This window comes from Phalacrocorax carbo, chromosome 17 (assembly GCF_963921805.1).
Source record: "Phalacrocorax carbo chromosome 17, bPhaCar2.1, whole genome shotgun sequence".
Lineage (NCBI taxonomy): Eukaryota > Metazoa > Chordata > Aves > Suliformes > Phalacrocoracidae > Phalacrocorax > Phalacrocorax carbo.
In genome coordinates, this window is record NC_087529.1 from 13,327,210 (window position 1) to 13,349,982 (window position 22,773).

The window sequence follows — 22,773 nt, forward strand, 5'->3', positions numbered from 1 at the left end:
GGTGACAATCAATGGGGTTTTATGGGTCCTCAGACTATTCCCTTTTGAGAATCTGCAGCTTTCAGTCCTGGTTGGAATTTAGTATTTTTACTCCTCTTACTCCTTTTCACCACAGCTTTTTCTGTAGGACCAAGTGAAGCATAGTAGACTCCCTGAGATACCAGGCCTAGCTTTGCATGTCAGATGTGCAGGCAGGGAGCATGCCCTCTTCTTTTGTGAAGCTCTTCCCTATGCTTCTGTTTTGCCTCCCTTGCATGGCTCTGCTAGCAATACTTCTGGATCTCATTTCCTAGTGCTCATGTAAAGGGCATTCAATAAAGTTAAAAATAACACAGACATTCCCCCGATCCTCAGGTGGGTGCCTGTGCAGGCAGCGTCTTGTCTCTGCTGGTGAGAACAAGGGCCACTGGGGGCAAAAGCAGAAGAGCATGATAACAGCTCCCCAGCATATTCTTCCTGTTTGCACCAGTCCATTGCCCAGGTGCTTCCCAAAAGGAGTATGACACACCTTGGCGAAACAGGGAGTCTTGGGTGCAATTTCTCTCATCCCAAAGTGTGTTTCTGGAGGGAGGGACTCTGCTGAATTTGGTATACGTATATCAGACCATGGTCAGTTTGGTTGTGTTGTATTACAGCCATCTCATTCTCTTTGCCGTGCTCCAGACAGACACTGAGGTCTTTCCACCCTGAAAACATTTTTGATATGAATCATTGCATTAAATATATTTTGTGAAAGATTCACCTGTTTCTGTGTTTATGATTTTTTCAGTCTCTGTGGATGGGAAAAGTCTGGTTTGGGTTTTTTGTGTGTGCATCTGGGACACAGCTGGGTTGCTGCACAGCTGTTGTGTGTGAAAGAGGCCATTTCACTTTGTTTCTGCCTTGTTCTGTTGCTTGTAACCGATCCCTCTGCTCTAACGTCTCTTGCTCTTCTACAGCACTCACATATTTCCTTCCCCCCTCCCTGACCCTCCTGTCTCACTCCTCCAGGGAAAAGCATCATCCAGATCCTGCCAGAAGTGGAGACAATTAGCCTAGGCCCAGAGGATGTTCCCAAGCTGACTGAGCAGGTCCATGACTCCATGCTTACTGCCTATCAGGGGATACCAGGAATGACAAATGGGGCTTCCCATTAGCGATCCTGTCTTCCAGCTCCAGCAGTGTGTGTAGCAGCTGAGGGGGACGGCGTGGCAACCACAAGAAGATCTGGAAGCAGAGGCAACCATGGACTGCCACCCTGACAAAGCAGAGGCAGGCAAAACATCCACAGAGGAAGAAAAGCTTGGAAGTGGAGGTAGTGAAATGGTTGCTATATTCCTTCCAGAGAACTGTGCCACCTACATGGACAGCCACACGGTGGGTAGCTGGACATTTCTTTGTAATCATAACCCTGAGAACTTCTTTCCAGCTTCTTTCACAATTCCTGTGAGCATCTTATAATCAACTTTTCCTATTCCAAACCAACAAGATGGAGGCATTTATCCCTGAGCCCATGGCCGTCCTGCCTGGGGAAGTGGCTGTCCTGCGGTTTGAGGGCTCACATGTTTCCCTGGAAGCACACTCAGGAGAAGGCACTGTCTCCTGCCTTTTTCTGCGGGGTGGCCTTCGGAAGTACCTCTGCCATGAAAGGGGAAAGCCAAGACAGCTTTGGCAGAGGAGAATTAAAGTCCTTACATGTGTCTGCAGCGGTTGGTGGTTTCTTAGTTTTTCTTAGCCTTCCTTTTAAGCAAAGCAAGATTTTGCTTTCAGTGGCTGGGCAGGTCTTGAAAGCATGAGGGGAACATGCCTGGGGTCTGAGAAACCAGAGGCAAACAGCAGAAATATGTTGCTTAACATCCTTGCCGTGCCTGGATAATATCACGATTTTTAACACAACCTATATATTTTTCAGTCCGAATACAGCCTGGGAGCTGCATCTCCTGATTTCTGAATATTGCCTAGTTTTGCCCTGTCTTCTATGCGTCAGAGGATGGTGTCTTGCCTTCCTCTGCCCAGAGTCACCACAGCCTTTCCCCACTCCCCACACGCTGGGGGCTTATGGATCAGCACAGTCCCCATGCTCCATCGCTCACCCGGGGCCCTAGCAGCCCCACAGACCTCCTGTGGGCCCCCCGGGCCATGGGTGCACAGCACGGGGCACTGGGCTGAGATGGGCATGACTTGCCAGCACACCCTCCCCATAGCAAAGCATGCATGCAGAAGCTTTAGCCATGGGATTTTCCCAAGCATCTCCTTCATTAGTCTTAACCAGAGAGGCACCGACTCCACCCAGAAGCTTCACTCATGACTCTACCATAGGCTGCCGCCTTCTTTCTGCCAGTCCCCTCCTTCCCTCCTGGTTGTGCCAAGGAGAGTTTGAAACTTAATATAATTTTTACATGTTTGGTATTTATTGACTTAATACAGTCTTGGGAGTGATCATCCCAGCCGGATGATTAATTTTTAGCCCTAGTAATTGTGGTTTACATACCAGCCAGCTTATGGTTTGCTTTTTTATGCTGATACATTTAGCTATGAACCGTAGCTAAAGAATGTTTTGGACACAGGTTTGACATACCAGAACGGATGCCAAATGTAGATGAATGCATACAATGTATTTTATTAATGCCCAGCACACCCAAACACACACACGTTCACGACAGGATTTAAATAAAAGATGTCTCTAGGCTTCAAGATGCAGCTGCTGTTCTCCAGTGTCTTCACAGAGTGAAATCTCACTGCTAATTAGGAACAGCCTAAGCAGTTTATGCTCTTATGCAAAACAAGAAGGAGGTAAGAAAAGTTTTGATAAAGATTACATGAACTTGCTAATTTCTGAGCAGGTACAAAGGATAAGGTATTTGATTTTGAAATGCAAGCACACCAACCTCCAGATTTGACACCCCTTCAGGATGGGAAGTTAAAAAAATTGTCTTGATTGTGCCTTTAGAGCATCATAAAGCATCCAGCACCTAACCAAGCCTTGCACACCTCTGAAATTTTTTTAGGGCAACAGACAATAAAATGTCATTACCCTTCCATCTGAAGACTTACATTACTCGAAGCTTTTACAAAAAAATGGTATAAAAGTCACAGTACTGCAAGCAAAACAGTAGAAAGTCTTGAGCTCCTCTCTGGGAAATCATGTGCTGAGTTGACAGCAGTCAGCTGAGCATGATGTACAGGCACCAGTTTCCCAAGGGCAGCTCAGTGCCACCGTTAGGAGTTTCCGACACCAGTTTGATGAGCAGGATTAGAAACTGTCAATGAAGCAGAAAAAGCTACCGAGAGGCAGAAAGTCTTTCCAGGACACAATATTTCTCCCCACACTGTTATTTGACCCCATAGCTTAAAATAGTCACTGGCGAATGGGTAACTGAGTACCAGGTCACCCCTGTATCTTTGTACCTCTGAGACACCGCAGTGCTTCCAGCCTCGTCAAAAGGCACCTCCAGTGACCTAACATCAGACAGCCCTTTGGATGACTGCTTTTCAGGCAGTTTCTTGGCACTTGAAAAGGTTAAAGTTTTAGCGGTTGCTTTTTAACACCCTGGGATTTCACTGCCTCTGGATTATGCAAACACAGTTCAGCTTCCTCCCAGCCTGGTGATAAAAGAGCCACAGGAAGTGGCTCAGCAGATTTTAGTGATTGTAAGACTAAGTTAACAGAAGAAATCAGGAAACCTATATTGTTTAGAGAGAAGGTTAGCATCAGCTGGACTCTGTTCCTAAAGAATGGGGTGAAGTCAATTTAGCCTTTATATAAAGTGCAAATGTCTTTCTTAAATGGGAGTGTTTGTCTCAAAAACAGTTATTCAAACTCAGTACAGGAACTGCATGGAGATGCTCTGTGGTCTGTGCATGGTCAGAAGGACAGAGTAGGCAATCCCCAGATATTGTGATCGTCTATAAATGGGTTGCCAGAAGGAAAAATTCAGTTCAGTCCATTCTGCTCAGGCCATACCTGTCTACTGCAAGTCTCTGTTCTCCGTACATTATTTTCAACTGGGAGAGTCCATCCCAAAATTATTCCAGTAGGAGGACACAGCTAGTTCCTCATCTCGTATATGAGGACACTGTTTACTGTGTTTCACGCTGTGGCACACCATAATCTCTGACTATGCATATTAAACTACTGATGTGTCAGGCCATACAGTCTCAAAACAACTCCAGATATACCTTCAAATGCTCCAAAGTTTTAGGGAGGACAAAGGGAGAGCTGGGGCTTGGAGCAGCAAAATAGGAATTTGGAGCAGGTTGGCTAATTCTGATTGATTTCTTCATGGACACTCTTCCTGTGAAGGAAGAATCCATTTGTCCTGGGATAAGATGCTTAGAGAAGGACACGTTCACAAGGACCAGAACGGACTGGATTATCAGGGATTTGCCATCTAGCTGAAGAGGAAGAGGCAGGTTACTAATGGACGATGAAGGTGAGGGATTGCAAGGAGAATAGGCTAACAGCATGTCTGCCTCCGGTGGTGTCTGAGTGGGGCTGAATGGATGGTCAAGGTCTTTTGGGGGGCAGAGTCACTGTGATGACCTTAATTCTTTTATTTCTTTAGGTGCACAAGAGCCTGACCTTGTAGGACATCTATTATTTTTGACAGACCTCAGGCTTACCTTTTGGGCCACTCTCAGGTTCATCTTTCCAGGGTGAGAGGTCGAGTGCATCGATGTCATGGCAGTCAATGAAGTCCTCAGGATAACTGCTGACCTTGAACATATCCCTGGGTACCTTTCTGATACGAGTATTATCACAGATGATCCTCGACAGTGAGATTTTTCTGAGCGCATACAACTGCTGCTGAGTGAAAACTCCTGGGTTCTCCCACCAGAATCTGCAATGATATTTTCAGAAGCAGCTTATAGTCTTCTTGAAGGCATTTGGTGCTGGTTACTTGCCAAGACGGGAATCTGGCCACAGTGGGGCTCTGCTCAGGTCCACCCTGACTCTTCAGGCAGCTGGCACACCCCTTTGGAAAGAGGTGCCTCCAGGTGTGGCCAGGTCTGGGTTCTGCCAGTCACCTGCCAGTGCAGAGAGCCTGCCTCTTCCATGCAGCATCACTGGGCTGCTGGGATGCAGTGACTAACCGTCCCATTTGTACCCTGAGAGCACACGCCACCTCAGCCAGAGACTACTGATGATCACCCATGTCCTGGAGCTGGTGCTCCTCGACTGCACGGATCTGTAGGAATGCGCTGCAAAAAACAGCCCTTTCACAACTGGGCTAAAATTAAGGTGTGAGCTTTGCTGGGAGCACTCACTGGTGTGTTGGAGATGGGCTGGACAAGTGTGTCACATGAAAAGTCAGCATTTTTTCCCCATAATAAGTTCAATGGGGAATGTTTGCTTTCAGAAATACATACCTGTCCCCGTCACGCAGGTTCCTGAACTGGGTGCCAAGGATGCAGGCCAGGAGGGGTCCAACTCTGCCCTGGGGAACAAAGGGCTCTGCAACTGCCCCAATCCAGAGGTCAATATTGTCCGGTGTCCCATACAACTTCATGAACTTCTCGGCCAGTTTGGAATTGCCTAGCACCTCAGACAATTCATCTACGTTTTGAGGCTGGGAGAGCCCACAGAAGTGCCTCCAGGCATTGTAACCTGCAAAAGCAGGAACAGTAGCTGAACAGGACCCATGTCTCCCCACCATTAGACTCAGGCCCTAAACAGACCCCTTGGCCCATGAGCAATGGCATGAAAGGATCTGGAAGACATTATTGTCTAGGGAGCCACAACAAATGCCATGTTTTCAGAAGTCCTTTTTGTATGCACACATTAAACCAACAATTTGGGTTGTCTTTGTACACGACTACAGGTTCACACCCTGTCCGATAGAGATACCTAGTGCTGAGGGTGAGTGCACCAGTCTTTGCAGTTTTGGGAGGCAAAATTTCTAGGATCCAAGTCCTAGAAAAGAGTGACATATGGTTGCACTTAACCCAAGATCTCTCATTCTTCTCCAGCGCCTGGGGGCAATCACACCTGTGGGTGCAAGCCTCTTCTGCTCAGAGCTCTGGGTTGTCTGAAGACACAAAATAAGCACTGATGGGCAAAGAACAAAGCACAGATGGTCTGTCTAGCCCACATGACAGCTGAATGTGGTTGCTTGTGTCTGTGCCTTCTGTACCCCACATGCTCTCTCTGTGCAAGACACCATTGTTTCTACCCCTCTTTATTACGTTATCCCAAATATCACCTTTGCTTTCCAAGCCTTTTGTCCTTGTCTTAAATCCCTCAGAAAAAGATCTTCATAAAGCAGAGACCCTTTCTTCCCTCAGCTTGACTGTCTACCCACCGTTCGCCCTCAAATTAAGGTACTGTTTCTTCTCTTTGGTATGGAAAAAGCTTAGTACATTCATGCAACTATAAACAGCAGAAGAAAAAACAGTATTGTTCACAGGACCGTGGAGTTGTGCCTCCTTACCTGGAAGGCCATGGTCTCTTCCCCGTTGCATGTTCAGGGCTGCTAGATCCAGACCCATTATCGCTGTCTGTTCAAAAAGGTGGTTCTGGAGCTCCTCAACGAGCAGTTGATTCTGTTTCATCAGTTTTGCATGATCAACCATCATGCCCCGTATCAGTGGGTCAATGCCACCTGCATTCGTTGCAAAGCAGGAAAAAGGTTTTTGTACCAAGTTCCAGCTTTGATGTTCTGTTTTGTGCAGCTGGAACATTGCTGCATTAGACATCTTTTCTACTCCGGGCTGCGCGGGCTTCACCCAGCTTCATATTTCCATTTCAACATATACTAGTGCATATGTATATACCTACATATGCCAGTAGATGAGGCCTCCCTTTGGCAACCAGATTCCTCACTCCGCCCCGTCTCCATCCCTCAACCTTCCCTTCTGCAGCCCTAAATCCACTTGCTGCCCACCCGGGCCTCCAGGACACTTTCTGCAGAACTGCTCCTTAGCCTGTCAGTCCCCAGCATTTACTGATACGGGGGTTCTGTCCAAGGTGTAGGTTTTGCAATTGATTTTGGTTATAATTAGCTATTAATTGACAAATATTTATTAAAATATTAAATACAAACATAGAATCCATTCATGTGTGTTTGTCTTTATCATTGCCATTAAGAAGACAGTATTAGAAAAACACAGAAAAATCGGCTGCACATGTGTATTTTGGTATGTTTTCCATAATTAGTTAGATAACACATTTTGGAAGAGACATTTGTCTTCCTTGGAAAGATTCACGTCTGCAGAGAGCAGCTGTATATGAGCAGGATCCCATAACTCCCTTTAGAGTCATGAAGAGAGGCGGCCACCACTAGGAAGCGATTATGCTGTCTTAGCTCAGTTAGACTGGACGCATCACCCTCTGGCAATGCCCACTAACTACGGGGGGATATATCTTAGATTGACCTGAACTATGGCACCATGAGTCTGGGCCTCCTGGAACTGCACAAGCAGTTGCACTGTTTGAGTGAACGTGCAACGCTCACGCTGTCGGGGCTTGCTGAGCTGAGAGATTTACAGCAACCTGAGAAGGAGGCTTAATCTGCTACATATTCTGGTTATTTACTGACGTGTTCAGAATATGAATGCAATTATTGTGCAATGAACTGAGGAAGACAGCACTGAAAAACTGTGCAAAAGAAGCTACACGACTGTATGTTCTGATGTAAAATCCTGCTCCAATGTGGCTGCTTCTGCAGGAACTGGTGCTCGATAACATTCAGCATTTGGGAGTATAACAGCATGTGACTTTTGGCAGGGCTCCTTTGCCCAGGTACAATGCAGGACCAGCATTAGGCTGTGTTTGGTGGCAATTCTGCTGGACTGTCCTGCTGCCCCACATTTAGCAGACCGTGACCACCAATTTGTGTTCAGCCCCTTGGGTAGGCACATCATGAGCGCCTTCCAAGCTGAATGGCACTGTAATTTCCATGAGGCCCGTTAGATAAATGGAGCTAAAGCAGTTTTTGGAGTCTAGGCTCATGTGTCTTACCAGCTGACCTCCACTTGAGCGTCTGCTCCAGGACCAAAGCAGGACTGCCGGCTGCCCCAGATTCTTACCTTCCATTATAATTCTCCATGTAGCACAAAAGGTCAGATGAAGAGGCACATGGGAGAATGACCCCAAAGGCTGAAAACTGTCATCCAAACGGGATACAAAAGGCTGTACTGACGTATGACCAAATCGGAAAGCCAGGGAAAAAACATTTGAGGCTCTAGGATCCACATTCTCATTGTAGCCACTGTACGAAGGGATCCACTTTCTGGTCTCCTCCCCAAGCACAAGTGGGAGGTAATCTCTGTATGTTATTATCTGAAAAAGCGTGAAAGCAGAGCAAGTTGTCATCAGCTGTAGCAGAAATACCATCAAGGTCAAGGGCATAGCATGAACATGGACTCTCCGTCCAGTAGCAGAATTCATTAAGATCTTCAGAAAAAAAGAGCTGTAGCAATGGCATGAATTTGGCATAATATATTTAAATTATTTGATATAATAAGATATTAAATAGTTTATAAATTGGTAAAATAATGGATAAAAAAGCTCTGGATACCCCTGCTGTCTCAGATGGACCATCCTCACTCACGATTTTCAACTCCCACAAGTAACTCCACTAGATCTGCAAAGCACTGTTTTCCTCCTTTTCCTGGAGGAAAAACCGTTCCTAAGCATGAAGATGATAATCAGCGAGCAGCGATCAGTACCTGGTTTATGGCCCCTACAATCTTTCGACTCTCTTGGTAAAGCTTTTCTCCATCCCAGTGAGGATTTAATTTCCTCAGCTCTGTAACCAGGTGGTTGTGTTCTCGTACAAAGACAGTGTGTAGTGCGGAAAGTCCCAGGTTTTCTGTTACCCGTTTGTCACCTACAAATAAAAATATTTTATGAATTTTGTAAGTTGGTTTTTATTTCAGCAGCAGGTTTTTGTGCTAGGGCAGATGAGTAACAAGGGATGGTCAGTGTTACTGGCAGTAATGCTCATGGTTAAGCTTCCTGGCAATCATAATTCATGCCAGATATTCCTTTCCAGCACAGACAAAACATTCTCTGCCAAACCATTTAGCCGAGACCACTGGAGAAGAGGCTTTGGGCAATTTAAGCTGCATTGCACATGGTCGTGAAGTAGCTGCAAATGCCTCATTTTGTGAAAAAAAATCTCATGTCTGCCTTCCTTTCATACCTCAAGGATTCAGTCTTCTCTTATATCAGTGCTGTGACTGTTAGGTGTTGAAAATTTGCCTCAGGTCACCCAAGTTGAAAACACCTCCGAGAGGTCTGTGCATGTGCCTTCAGCAGAAGTGCTGGGAGAAGACCGGCGGGGATGCAGTGAAGACCCTCTGGCAGCTGGTGGAAGACACACTGTCTCCTCGCTCAGCAAGGAGCTCTTGTGTGCAGGGAATGAGAAAATAATGTACAATGGGAACACTCTATATTCTTATGGGTGACTTTGCAAGCTTCACATTTTTTTTGATGTCGTGCCTATGATGGCTCACTTCCCATTTTAAAAAGCTCTGTGTTTTGGGTCATCTGTTTGCTTAAATTTCAGACAAACTTCTAGACTTGTCTTCTGATGTAGATTGGGATATTTGAAATATTAAAAATTTAGAATGTGGTACCAGGGAGAGTTAGCTAAATTGATTAAGAGCTTTTAATGGTTAGTATTGATTGAGTTGAAAACTGAACGGTGAATTCTAGGTAGGAGGGGGAAAAATGTCACTGAGAAGGTTTAAACACTGGTGGTTATTCTATTCAAAATTTCTCCTACCTTTGAAATTACTTCTTAAAGGGAGGATGATTTGCTGTAACTCTTTTGGGACATTAAAACAAAATAATTTTTGTGTTTAATTAAACAATTATTGTTCAATTACTATTCTTTTTTAATTTAGGGGGAGGGTCCCCTGTCTTTCACCTTACAAAACTATGTCTTGCAGAACCTCATACAAATACAAAGAGATGTCAGACACCTGAACAAGATGATCCTTTTTGACTGTGGGCTGCTGAAAACTACTCCACGGATGCACCTTACCTGCTTTAAAACAGGGGATGTTCATGCTTTCATTGGTGAGAACACAAACACTTTTTGTTTTGTTCTCAAAGGGCAATAATTCCAGCCCCGCATCAGTAAAATTCTGGTTCACAGCCATCAAACCCAGCTGGTTTGTTTGATTTCTAATACTGTTTGCCACAGAGTCTTCGCTGCCGTACACCGTGCTGGCATCGATGAACGAGCTGACAGCGTTGATCTGCTCACGAGTAAATGTTCTGGGATTGCACACGGACGCCGACTGGATGAATGGCATGCAGGAGTTTGACCTCAGCATCCGTGGGTCATCAGGGGGAAACTGAAGCAACCAAACATAAGCGATGCCTCAGAATGTCACGTGGTTTTATTTTTACTCTCTTAAGGTAGCATGGGATGGAATGAAAGTCAGGGTACCTTAATCGGGAAGCAAGGGGACTTGAAGCCACAGTCGGTCTCGCAGCGAAGCCCCGGGCTTGCTCCTGCACCGCTGGAAGGGCTTAAGTCTATGTCATGGTTGACCCACTGGCCCCAGTGCATGAAGGCAAGAGAAAGCACTTGATCTTGAGTGATGTTCTCATTGGCTGTGCGAGCAATTTCATTTGACACTTTTCGAACCTGCAGAAAATCAAAAGGAATATGTGTGTGACTATCTCTACCATGGTGAATTTACCTCTTAGTATAACACCCACTATGAGGTCATGCATAAGATGATCTTAGATAGGCTTGTAGGAGTTAATTATGGCATTAAATAGATACATGCCGTGCCCCAGCTCTTTCAAAGCAGGTGTGATAAGTAGCACCCTCTTGACTTCACAGTTGTTCAGCCAAGCTTCATGGAAAGCTTTTTACGGCTGGAACTGATGTAGGTGCACACATCCAGAAAGTCAAGAAGATGGCTGAGGAACACCCAAGCCTCGTGGTCTGTATAAACCTGTGATGTATCTGAGCACACTGTGGTGGTGTCTGGATGGGATGCACACTTCTGGAAATGTTCCGTTGTCCATGCCTTGCTTAGTGAAGTATTCACAAGCTTTTTGTTCATGTCTGTCTCCAACAAAAAATATCACCCTAAGCCATAGCTCCATTGGAGAAGACACGCCTCAAATTAGCACCTGAGATCAGAGGAAAGGATCACGCAGTTCACACTCTAGATGTCACTGTTTCATTTCTAATGAATGCAGCGAGGGCAGTGTCCACTACTGTTAGCTGGACAAGAATAAAGGTTCTCACCAGTGGGAGTGGAAACCCATTGTACAACTTCCCTTCACTTGCTCCTCTGGGAACAGACGCTCCATCTTCATACGCTGCTGGGAGCCAGCGAGCAAACGCGCGGTTCGAAGCCCCCAGATGAGAATGATTTCTGGAGCATCACAAGAAGAAAAGCAAACATTGGTATTATTTCAGAAATAGACAGGCTTGCAGAGACTAATGTTGTGCAGCCCTTTTATCCATGTCTGATTACTGTAGTAACAGAGGTGATAGCCAGAAAACACTGAGACATAAATAATAACAATATTATTACTACAGAGAAAAACAAACATTTTTGCCATCAAGTAAAGAATCCTCATGCCACTATATTAATTTTATTTGGCATTTAAATCTCTGTAGCACCTCTGTCTCCACTGCTGCTCCACACAAGATCAGTCTCACAGTGGGGCCACCACCAATTATCAGGGTGGCCATGCCTTTGTCCAGCTGAGGGCTGGAAGCTTCCACGGATGAAGATCCTCTACCTCTGTGGGGACTTGTGACAAAGCTGCCCCTTCACAAGTTTTCCCCATGTCCAGCCGAAACCAGAACATCTCAAACTGCAATCTGCAGCTGTGGCCACTTGTTATATTGCCTCATACTGCTCAGAAGAATTTGAATCGGGAAACTCAGCAACGCTTGTTCAGAACAATAATGCTGATTGAGCCAATGATCTGTGGCCCTAAGGACACAGAAACACAGGTTATTTGGGGGAAACCAGTTACTGAATGTCAGCTGGTGTACAGCAACTTTCTGAGTTTAACCTCTTAAATCCACAAAACCTGGCTAATACCAGCCTATACTGAAAAAGGAGTAGTATACCCAGAATTTACAGCAGCGTGCTACGAAATAAGAGCATGCCCTGGAACAATTGCCACACAATAGCTGAAGCAATTCCATCAAAAGTTAAGAACCCAGTACCAACACAGCTCTTGTTTTGATTGCTATTACTGTCCTTGCAGGCAGATTTTTGCATCATATTCAAGTGCTATCTCACAAAGGAGATGGAGACTCCCTTTTCACAAGGAGTCCCATGGAGAGGACAAGGGGGAACGGACGCAAGTTGCTCTCGGGGAGATGCCGATTGGACATTGGAATAATCTCCCCAGGGAAGGGGTTGACTTGGCCACGTTGGACACCTTCAAGAGTTGCCTGGACAGGTGCTGGGCCGTCTTGTCTAGGCTGTGCTCTTCCTAGGAAGGTTGGGCTAGATGATCGCTGAGGTCCCTTCCAACCTGGGATTCTGCGATTCTCATGTTGTGCATCTCAGGCTGAACATGTCACAGAGGCCCCTCACTTCTGAGTGCCTTGTTATCTCGCTGGCAGCCCACTAGATTAGCAAGGCCAAGGACAACCCTACCCTGAGCCTAAAAGTCAGCAAGGACACTGCTGTCCTTGGGAACCTGAAGGCTCTGGGGTCTGTGGGTAAAGGTACAAACTGACTGTGTAACACTAGCACCTGAGTGTGAGTGAGCTCTCTGCACGTGTGATGCAGAGTCGTGCTATGTCTTCACATCTGGCACATCTGTTTCATGCCAGATGCACATCAGATGCAAGTTCCGCTCAGACTTGGGGGCTGGAGACAGAACAACAGGACAGCAAACTTTGACTTCCAAGAATTAAGCTAGAAACTTCACCATCTTCTGGTAAAAAACAAAACAAAACAAACAAACAAACAAAAAAACCAAACACCAACGAACAAGGAAATAAATGTTTGATCCGAAATTTGAACCAGGAGGGAAGCTATGCACAAGAAGCTGAAGAAGTAATTTTTTTCAGATTAAGAATACACAATACATGAAGATAGAAGAGCCAAGAATTAAAGTCTCATTCACTTCCAATCCTTATGCATCACCACAGTAGCCACACAGATATGTTGATAATTCAGTATTTTCATATGAACCAGCCTGGGGAAATCCATGCTACAGAAGAGTGGAGGGGTGATTTCTTGGAGCCTCAAGCTGAGTGAGAGGCTGGCTGTCATAGCCCCAAAATCTGCTTTCCTCAACTTTTCACCTCCCACCACCCCAAGAAGTCCCTTCCTTCACCCAAAGCAGCACATGGAGGGCAATAGACACAAACCTAAAATTTTCAAGAAATAATATCTTTTTCCTGCCAGGCATAGGTAGAAAGAAACATCTGCTATAAGCACCACTAAAGTGAGCATTTTGCTCTTCTTGCCCTGTTGAAAGGTACTTACAAAAAATACCTTAAGCCATCTGTCCTGGGTCAAAGTACAGACTTGAGAATCTCCTTCTCCACATGCAAATCCTACCTGTTGTTGCACTCCCCAGTAATGGTCCGGTAAATGTCATGCTTTGGGCATTTAATGGACCGAATCTGATAGTCACAGCCAGTTCCTTTGGAAATCACCTCTTTCTGTTTCTTGTCTAGCAGGTCTGCAAGAGAAACCATGCAATAATAATACAATAACATCTTCTCTTACTCATTTTTATTTTACCTTCTCGATATTCTAGGTCAACCTTTGAGTCGGCCGAGTCAGAGCTGTGGATTTGAATTGTTAATTTGGTCCCTAAACCCTTTCGTGGATCAGTTCTCACCTCTGGACTAGGGAAACTGGGTTGGCATGGAAAAACTTTCTGGGGAAATATAGGGAGCATCATCACCAGCAATGTTTTACCCTAGACTGGGAACAAAATTTTGAGCCTGCAGAGTGGTACCACCTGGGCGGGTGGGTGTGAGGACCCAAAGTCCTGTTGTCAGCAGTGAGAGCCTCCTGGCATTCAGCATGATCTGTCCAAGTTTTATCACATGTATTGTTAGGCTATTTTTACCATCAAAAAAAAAAAAGAGACAGGCACTGCCAAAGATGATGATTAAAACACCAAGTAGTCTGATCTGCCTCTGAGCGTGCTTAAAGTTTATTCACCTGGGGCTGTGTGGGGAAGGGTTTTATTACCGGTTATTTGGATCATGGCAGAGCTGCTCTCTGACACTCCTACTGTAGTAGATTTTCTGCTCTTAGCTGTTTTTAAGACATTTTGGTCTAAACCACATTACCTGTAAGATTGAATGTCCATTTCCCAGAGAGCTTTATTTTGAGGAGTTTCAAAGTAGTTTCGAAGTAATCAGCAGCACGTACTGCAGATCTGGTTGTTCCTACTGGGTCCTTTAAGTGCTTCAGGAAATCCATTGGGTTTGCAACCTTTTCCTGTAGTTTTCTCTTTAAGCTGAACATAAAAGAGCCCCATGAAGCACATTCTCTGAAATCAGACTTCATCTGTCATGCTAGGCTGGGTGTACTTAGACGTGACAACACTGCTGGGTCCCAGGCAGGCTCTGCTCACCTAGGACAAGCTGGCTGCTCGTCAGCTTTGCACATCATCTCAGACAGATTTTGGCAAACAAATGTGTGATGCCCTGTTTCAAGTTTGCATTTCATCTTTGTCACAATAAATTTTGTTACATCATGCAAACAGCTAGATCAATGGAAAACTGAGTTATCCAGTGATTGGATAAAATTTTACATTTAGCATGTCACAAGAAACATTCTGTGACCAGAGAGACAACCTAGGTCCTTTGGCTTCTCTTCCTGGTCCCATGGCTCTTTCTTGCACAGTGAAAAACCTTCCATAGGGTGAGTGGAGAAAGACTCCCCAAAGCAACCTGATGCCTGGAACCAGGCTTTTGGAACACTACACAGAGAGGTACATGGGTTTTTACTTCCACCGAAACTTATTTGTGACAGGGTGCTCATCTTCACAGCTGCTTCATGACTGTAGTCCTTCTGGAGAGGGGCAGAACTTCAGAATCTAGGAGAGGACTCAACGTGTGTTCAGCATGACCACAATGGACTACTGAGAGGCGCCCATGGCAGTGTAGGTGAGGAGGCAATAGCTGGGGCTGATGAAGGGTGGCCCTGGCAACGGGACACTAGAATCCAGCCAAACGCAGCAAAATTCTCTCCAACTATGGCAGGGAAAGCCCTTGAACAAAGGCATTTCCATGATAAACATGCATTGGAAAACATAAGAAACACACATATATTTTCTCTTATTTCCTTATAATGTCAGGGTCCTCATGCAAAAAGCACTCACCTTTTGCGGGCCTGTAAATATAGTGTGTCTACCTCCTGCCTAGCTTCACTGATGCTGCTCAGAAGAGATGAGTCTGATAGCACCTCTGAGTCGTCTACTGAAAAAAGAAAAGCAGAAATTGAGGTTACAGTAATGCCCACCAGAAGCTACACACCCCCCTCCATCACTGGGCGCTGAGGTGGCCTGACTCGCTCAGGTCCTACTGCGTGTTTAGTGCTACCTGGACACCTTTACCTGTGCTCCTCTCGCTTGTCTGCTTCACCCCATTGCTGAGGTCCTGAAAGTCACAGGACTAGAAGTGACTGTAAAGTGGTAGCTTATTATCTGTTTAACAGAATTGGCTCTGAAGGCTTTGGGAGGCTTCTAGGGACTTATTTTCCACCCTTCTTTTTGAAGCTATTCTTCCCTGTAAGAAGGGGCATGAACAGAAGAATCTGGACCCAAGTTCCCTGTCCTAAAATGATCATATGCTTGGAAGACCTGTTGGTTAAATAGACAATCCAAGTTTCTTAGGCATTGACTTCACTATTAGTGGGTCAGTCTACAGGATACTTCAATTTTATATTGGAGCTATATCTAATAAGGAACTCAGACTGAGTTTTGACTCACACCCTTTCAAGCTCGGTAGCAGCAGAATGAGAAACAGAAACTTACTATTTAATGAGGAGGCCCATGCTCCAGCTAAGCAGAGAGTGATGATGGATCCTAAGAGAGTAATTCTTGGGTTTATGCCTAGAGAGAAACGCAACATAAAATTTCTGAATGGCCAGGGCTTCACTGAAGCATCAGAAGAGATTGACAGGTTTGGTTTGAATATTTCTTTCAGGATATAGGAATAAAATACAGCGCCCCTCTGATCAGGCCAGTGGGTGGGACCCTCCCTGGCTGGAGAGGGCTGTAGCTGCAGGTGGTTGGCAGGACACAGGGACAGCCCTGTGGTGTGGGACGTTCAGTAAGCTGGGCTAAGTGACCGCCAAGGAGGAGGCAGCCAAGTGCAGCCCAGGCTTCAGGGATGGAGACTCTTGGGAAGGTACATTGGAAGAGGTCAGTGTCCTGGTGTCCTGCCTTTGGTAGCGTCCTTCTCAGGTGGCTGGTGTAGAGGAGGCTAGAGCCCACATGTCCCTTGCTGTCCCCTTTCAGTCTTGGTCCTGAGTATAACAAGCTCAACAAGTCTTGCACTGGTCCTCCAGCCTTTGACCCCCTTTATTAGTCATCTTTATGACCTCTGAAATTTATTTCTATACCTTTTTCAAATTAACGCTAGAAATGTGTATCATTTGGTCTCATCAGTGTTATATACAATGGCAGAATGCCTTCCCCGAAAGGACATCTTTAACCAAAAGGTGGCAATTAGACATATTTTAAGTAATTTAGTCAATATTTTAATTTTTAAGAACAGGAAAAACAGACAAAATTTGGAAAAACTAATGAACTTCTCACAGTGGGACAGGTTATGTTACATTTACGGTAGGTAGAAATTCTTCAGCCATCTTCACAGGGACTGTAGGCTGCATACTCCTTGCAATCTTGCAGGGTATTACTACAAGAGGCATGAAAGTTGTCATTTCTTGCTTCTCAAAATGTATTTCACATATGGGGGGGAGAAGGAAGTATGAAGGACCACCAGCTCCTAATGTTATACTCTGTCTGCTCACCCATGGAAGGCACCAATACCCATGCCAGAAACATCAAAACAGTCAAATACAGATGCAAAATTAAAAAGCACTGATCTTACCTGCCATCTCTGCAGACCTGGTAAGACTGGGAAACAAATCAGTCCTTTATAGCACCTGCACAAATGCAGAAATTAGCCTGGTCTGACCTGGGTGTGGCCAAAAGGGAGAAACTGGGACTAGATTGAGCCAAGAGGAAATATCTGCTAGTTTGCTTTCCTGGATTAAGCAGAAAGGTGCACAATTCTCCATTCTTCTTGAGTAAATGTTGAATTTCTTTTTGACAAGTCAGTGAAAAAGGAAAAAGAATAAAGGCACATGTTTATCTCTTGCAAGTGAAAGAGATAGGCTTAGTTTTATGACAATAAAGGATGGTGGAATTTGGCTTCTTTTTCCCCGTTCCTTGACATATCTGATTTGGGAAGGCAGAAATGCGTCGTTTTGCCAACATGCATTTGTGGAGCATACCAACATCCAAACACAGTATGGCTGAATGGTGGACCTGCCAAAATTTGTATCCAGGAAAACCAAAGTTGAGTCCCATTTAAAATTGCTTAGTGAGATGGTTTGTATAGTTAAACAGTCATCAGGTCAGCAGTGATTTGGAAATGCATCTAAAATAACTGCTGATCATTGTCGATGGCAAAGACTGGACAAAGAACAAGGCAGTTGCACAGACAAGCTTGAGCTGTCTCCAGTTAAACTGTATGCATAGTAATATAGACAATCACAAAGTGATATCTGTGCAAACAAGCAGAGGCCAGGGGTACAAAATGGGAGGTTCCATCTGGAAATATCCAGAAAGGAGCAAAGTGTTGGGTCAGCCAAACACTTCTATATGGATTACAAGAGCTATACAGTCAGAAAAAAGGGCTGTACTTCGATGGACAAATGGGAAGGTTGCAGAAATAAAATAATTCTTTGAACATCAGTCACGCTGATCACAAAAGACAATGCTGAATTCTTACTGACAATCAGCCATGTTTAAATATTTTCACAGTTCTTATTAAGCCAAAATAATTAAAAAGAAAATATGAGAAAGGAAATTGCTAAGAAACACATATCATTTTAAATCTGGAAAAAAAAAAAAAAAGATTTGTGAAGGTCAGGTTTTCAGAAACTGAAAATACAATGTCAATATTTCTCCCCTAAAGAGAAATTCAAAACCAAAAGCAGGAGCCGCCCCCCAGTATCAGAGGGACTCTGATCACCCTGGCAGGAGCTCTACCTTGTACATCCAGCTTTCTCCCTACAAAACGCACATAAGCGGAAGTCCAGGTACCTGAAGGGTGGATTTGCTATTTCTTTTGTATATTTTATGTGTATCATTGCAATTGCATTCGTGCCTTAGTGACAGTCTGGGACCCGCCGGTTGCCCTTGGTACAGGGACACCTGCCTTTGAGGATGCGCACCATCATTTGCAGGTGGCCCGATGCTGCTCCCAAGATCGTGGTCACCTGCCGTGCAAATGTTGCATTAACATCACGTGTCCTACCGATTGCTCAAGACTGGGTGTGTAAGCACAGTACCCAGGGCTTTCTTGTGTCCTCAGGCAAGCTGTCCTACGTTGCCTCCAACTAGGATTTATGGTGTTTTGGTGCAATCTTTTGAACTTCAAGAGAAAACAGGATATCCTGACCACCAAGGCTGATGTTCATTCAGCAAAGTGTTCAAGACAACTGGGCAGCCAGGGCATTAATTATCCATTAATTAGCCTACCAAGCAGCAGATTCCTCCATCAGCTCTCCTCTCTGTCCTGCTTGATTAGACGTTGCAGATTTCTTCTCTTCCATGCTCTTGGTATTATTAATGTTACTTCTCGGTATTACTAGTCAGGCTGCAGATCTTCACCCTTAGATCCTAGTGTAAACCTAGCAACCTGTAGCTAAGTGACCATTGATGGTGTTTGCTAAATATGTGATTAAGCATTAGCTGTAGCCATGTTAAACTTAAGCAACACAAAAAAGAAAGAGCTTATTATTACATTCCTTATTTCTCAGCCTAATGGCAAAAAGTAACATTCTCCCCTTCCCCATTTGACACACCTCTGATTTTCCTGCAAGGCCTTTCAGCACCCATTTTAATGACACAGACACATTTAGGCTAGTAAAACCCAGGCATGAACGATGCCTCGAGGTTAACAGCGATTAGGGACTTAATTTAGGCGCAACTTCAAACATACAAAGCTTCTTCACCTGCCAATGGCACATTTTTCCTGTATTCAAACTGTGGACTTATTTACATCCTACTGAGAGCCAACAGCCCGTACAAGCCAAGCCTGTCCTTGTCCAGGGGACAGTAGCATGGAAGAACCACTATTGGTTTACAAAACTGTGTCCAGTGCATCTTCTGCTCCAAGAGATGAAGGGCAGAGCTTGTATACAGATGGAGTGAGCAGGATAAAACAGGAAAAATTAAGAAGTGGTAGGTTAGCAGCACATAAATTGTAGGGCAAGTAGAGGAAGAAAAGTTCCCGGCAGTTCAGGGATGACATTTAATAGAACCAGTTTGTCCAGCTTTAAAAATATAAAGGCCACAGCACTAAAAGTAACTAACTCTTTATGGAGAAGGCCATCTGGTTCTATGCTCAAGGCCACATACTGCACTGAAATACAGCCCCTGGACAGCAGAGGACTTTCAGAAGGTGGTGCACAGAGAAAAGCTGGTGATGAGAGTACTCTGCACAGCTTATAGTCCAGCTTCCTGGAATAGCTCTTATGGACCAGATACAGGCTCGCTACTGGATGCTCTCTGGGGAATATGTAAAGGGACAGCCCCTGAGCAGCAATGTGGGTTGAAAACACATGATTCAAAATGGAGAAGCTGTGGGCTAAGAGACTATTTCCTCTTTTTTTGTCATCGTATTATAGAGCGGTAGCTCTCCCACCCAGAGCACCTTCCTTCTGCTCATGGTTTGACCAATCTACCCACATCAGCCAGCAGCTTCAGGGGAACAGGAACACCAGGAAGGTCTCACTCCAGCCTGGGATGGTACGTGGTGAGGTTTGCTGAGAAAAAACCTTCGGTCCCCCAGCAGGAGACGATACCCATATTGCAGCAGCTGCACATGTCCTCGAGGCCCCCATGCCCATGGTGTGGTCATCTCACTTCTGACTTGTCTCTCAGTGGGACCTTTCATAGTATTGGTGTGGGAGTCACAGCAACAGCAAGAGATGCTCAGGAGGTGGCACCAAAGGTCTTTCCAGTATCATTGAGGTGTTCACTTCAAGGGTTTCTCTAGCTGCACGATGACCAGGGGTGAGATTATTACCTCTCTTTGAAGTCCTCCTTTAAAGGCTCACCACTCATCAACACCCAAGGCTATGAAACCTTCTTAGAGCAGCCCTCCATCAGCCACAAAGAGTACTTCGTAGCCACGACAAGGTACCCTGGGCAAACACACAGTGGCTTTGCCTGCCATGCAGAAATAGGTGAGCCCAACAGACTGGGCAGCGGCATCAGTGAGTACAGGCTGCTTTGTGCCTCTTTCCTGAAAGGACACCCGTGGGATGACCATCTGTGGCCTTCTCAGACTGTACTGTGGGACAGCCCAAGCGTTCTTGCTGCCGCTGTTGCCTGCAGCACTCTTGGCAGTTCCTACAGTCATGAGGACTTTGCCAACTCAACATGCCTCAGCCAGGTAGGGTGTTCAGACCTAACTCTGCCCTGAGTAGTAGGAGCAGCTCCCAGGGCATGAAAGCTGAGGAAGGCCATCCATGACTTTCTACCACAGTGGTAGGACCCACCACACCCACCAGGACAAGCTACTGCACATCTACCCGTGGAAAGACCTCAGCTTGCAGGGCCTAGACATGACTCCTCTCCCGAGCAGCAGCTAGAACATCTCTTCCTTATGAGCAACTCTCCTTTCCCAGGGTCTTGTCCCTTCTCCCCCTTCCCATGGACCAAGTTCCCTCTCTTCTCCATGAATAAAATCTTCAGTTCCTCCTCGTGAACTGAACTTCTTCCTCCCTATCTTTTAGCAAAAACCCCCTTCCATTTCTTCAACTTTTGTTTGGCAGGGACCCCATGCTTAGACCGGACCATGAGAGATGGCTTCCCTGGAGATGGAGTTGGCAGGTCTAGAAGGAGACTTCAGCTGTTGTTTATGCCAAGCAGGAGGATAGTTTCTCTATTCTTCCAGTTTACTTTATCTTCCTGCTCTGGAACCAGGTCCCATCTTATCCAGGAGTCTGGGACACAGCCATACACCAAAGCAGAAGCAGCTGTCAAGCCCCTAGAAAACCACTGGGAGAATACATGGCTTCAAAAGTTCCAGAGATTTATTTAAACAAAGAGGGAGTGAAAGAAGATTTAGATACTCACTGCAGTTTTCATCATGTCATACCACCTGGGAGACATGGGAATAAATCGCTACAGTGGACCCTTTTCCCTGAACTAGAGCTTAATTTCTAGAGAGGCTGAATACATGAGTAGATGTAAAAAATTAGCACAAATTTTGGGGTTTGATTCAATGCTTAACCATGTGAAGAAGCTTGCAGGGGTTCATTAATATTCACAATGCATATGTAGTAGTCTCCTCTTGATCATCATATGCCATCATATTACAACCAGTGAGATGCTTAAGCACCGTTTTATGGTCAGAACAAAATGTCTTCAACATTACAACAGGTAATGGGATGCAGCAGTGAATGGCGACCACTCTGTGCTGGGTCCAGCAAAGCCAGTGCTCGAGCAAGGCAGTCACTATTTTCTGAAACTTGGAAGATCAAAGGGTGGAAACTTGCAAGTAGAGAAGAGTCTGAACATTTCTTTGAAGAAGAATAAGGTCTGTCTCATGACAGACCTTGTGGTTTTCTATGTTGCACAATACTGAAACATGCCATTTATTACAAGAGAAGAGCTGCCAGTTCTCTGTTGAAGTAAGACTTTTCTATAAACACATCCTGTTCTTTCTAATAGGCAAGACTGTTTTGTCTGTAAATATCACAAGAATTGTAGACGAAGATAAGTGTTCACTGCTGATGACACAAGATTTGGTAAGAAAAAAGTCAACAAAAGAAACCCAACTCTGAAAACCTTGTTGGAAATCTGTCTAGTGCAACAGAAGCCTGAGTCCAGCCAGGCTGCAAGAACCAACTGAGGGTAAGGTTCTGCGGATTCTGTTTGGGCTTCAGAGCTCTCCAGACCACACCTTTTGCCCTCCTTAACCCCTTCGGACCTCTCTTTCAAGCTCTGGTCCCCTCCAAGCTCCTCTGTTTGGGTACCACAGCTCTCCAGGTCCCTCTGCTCCCCCTCTGGCCCTCTCCAGGTCCCTCCACTGGGGTCTGGGCCACCCCCTGTCCTTTCCATATACACTGTGGATCCCTCCAGGCCCCTCCTTTTGGACTCAAATAATGCACGAGTCTATGCATTCTGGTCTGGTCCCTCCAGGTTCCTCCATTTGCCATCTAAAGGATGTTCAAACCCCTACCCTGAAATGAAACCTCACCTGAACAGAGCTCTTTGGATACTAAATGTGCAGTACTTAACCCTCAAAAGGAGAAACAGCTCATTCCAGACCACAGACCTCATCTTCACTAACTGTGCCCCTCGGGGTATTAGCAGCTTTCCAGCTCTAAAGGCTCTCCACTCTTGTGCCATGCCCTAACCTGAAAGCCACAGGCACTTCAGGAGATCCAGGGAATGTATCTCGCAGCTTTGAATGTGAACATGGAACCTGCAAGAGGGAGAAGGAAACCTGAGTAACTGAAAGGTATGAATTTAAGCTAGCCTTTCTCCTGAGTCTCTCCATAGTTGTCCAAAGATAGTATTCCCTCGACTCACCCCTCTCTTTAGCTCTATCACATTTGCTGGCCTTGCTT

General features: G+C 45.3%; 1 protein-coding gene across 1 annotated transcript; it reads right to left on the reverse strand.

Annotated features, from left to right (window-relative positions):
- Positions 1-350: 350 nt before the first annotated feature.
- On the reverse strand, positions 351-16,025 carry LOC104041373 (myeloperoxidase). Its single transcript, XM_009500631.2, has 13 exons — positions 15,929-16,025; positions 15,275-15,368; positions 14,238-14,407; positions 13,492-13,615; positions 11,199-11,328; positions 10,383-10,583; positions 9,972-10,287; positions 8,650-8,810; positions 8,008-8,260; positions 6,411-6,581; positions 5,350-5,587; positions 4,603-4,820; positions 351-406 (listed from the first exon to the last, which is right to left on the reverse strand). The coding sequence occupies exons 1-13, from the start codon at positions 16,023-16,025 to the stop codon at positions 351-353; spliced, it is 2,229 nt and encodes a 742-aa protein (XP_009498926.2).
- Between the last annotated feature and the right edge of the window lie 6,748 nt (positions 16,026-22,773).

Bases quoted from the DNA above. Each gene is read 5' to 3' on its own strand.
- LOC104041373 (XM_009500631.2), bottom strand. From the start codon at position 16,025: ATGTTGCGTTTCTCTCTAGGCATAAACCCAAGAATTACTCTCTTAGGA. The intron at 11,329-13,491 runs GTAGGATTTGCA...GTGATGCTCCAG, and splicing joins ACTGGGGAGTGCAACAACAG to AAATCATTCTCATCTGGGGG. The intron at 6,582-8,007 runs GTAAGAATCTGG...CAACGAATGCAG, and splicing joins ATGGAGAATTATAATGGAAG to GTGGCATTGACCCACTGATA.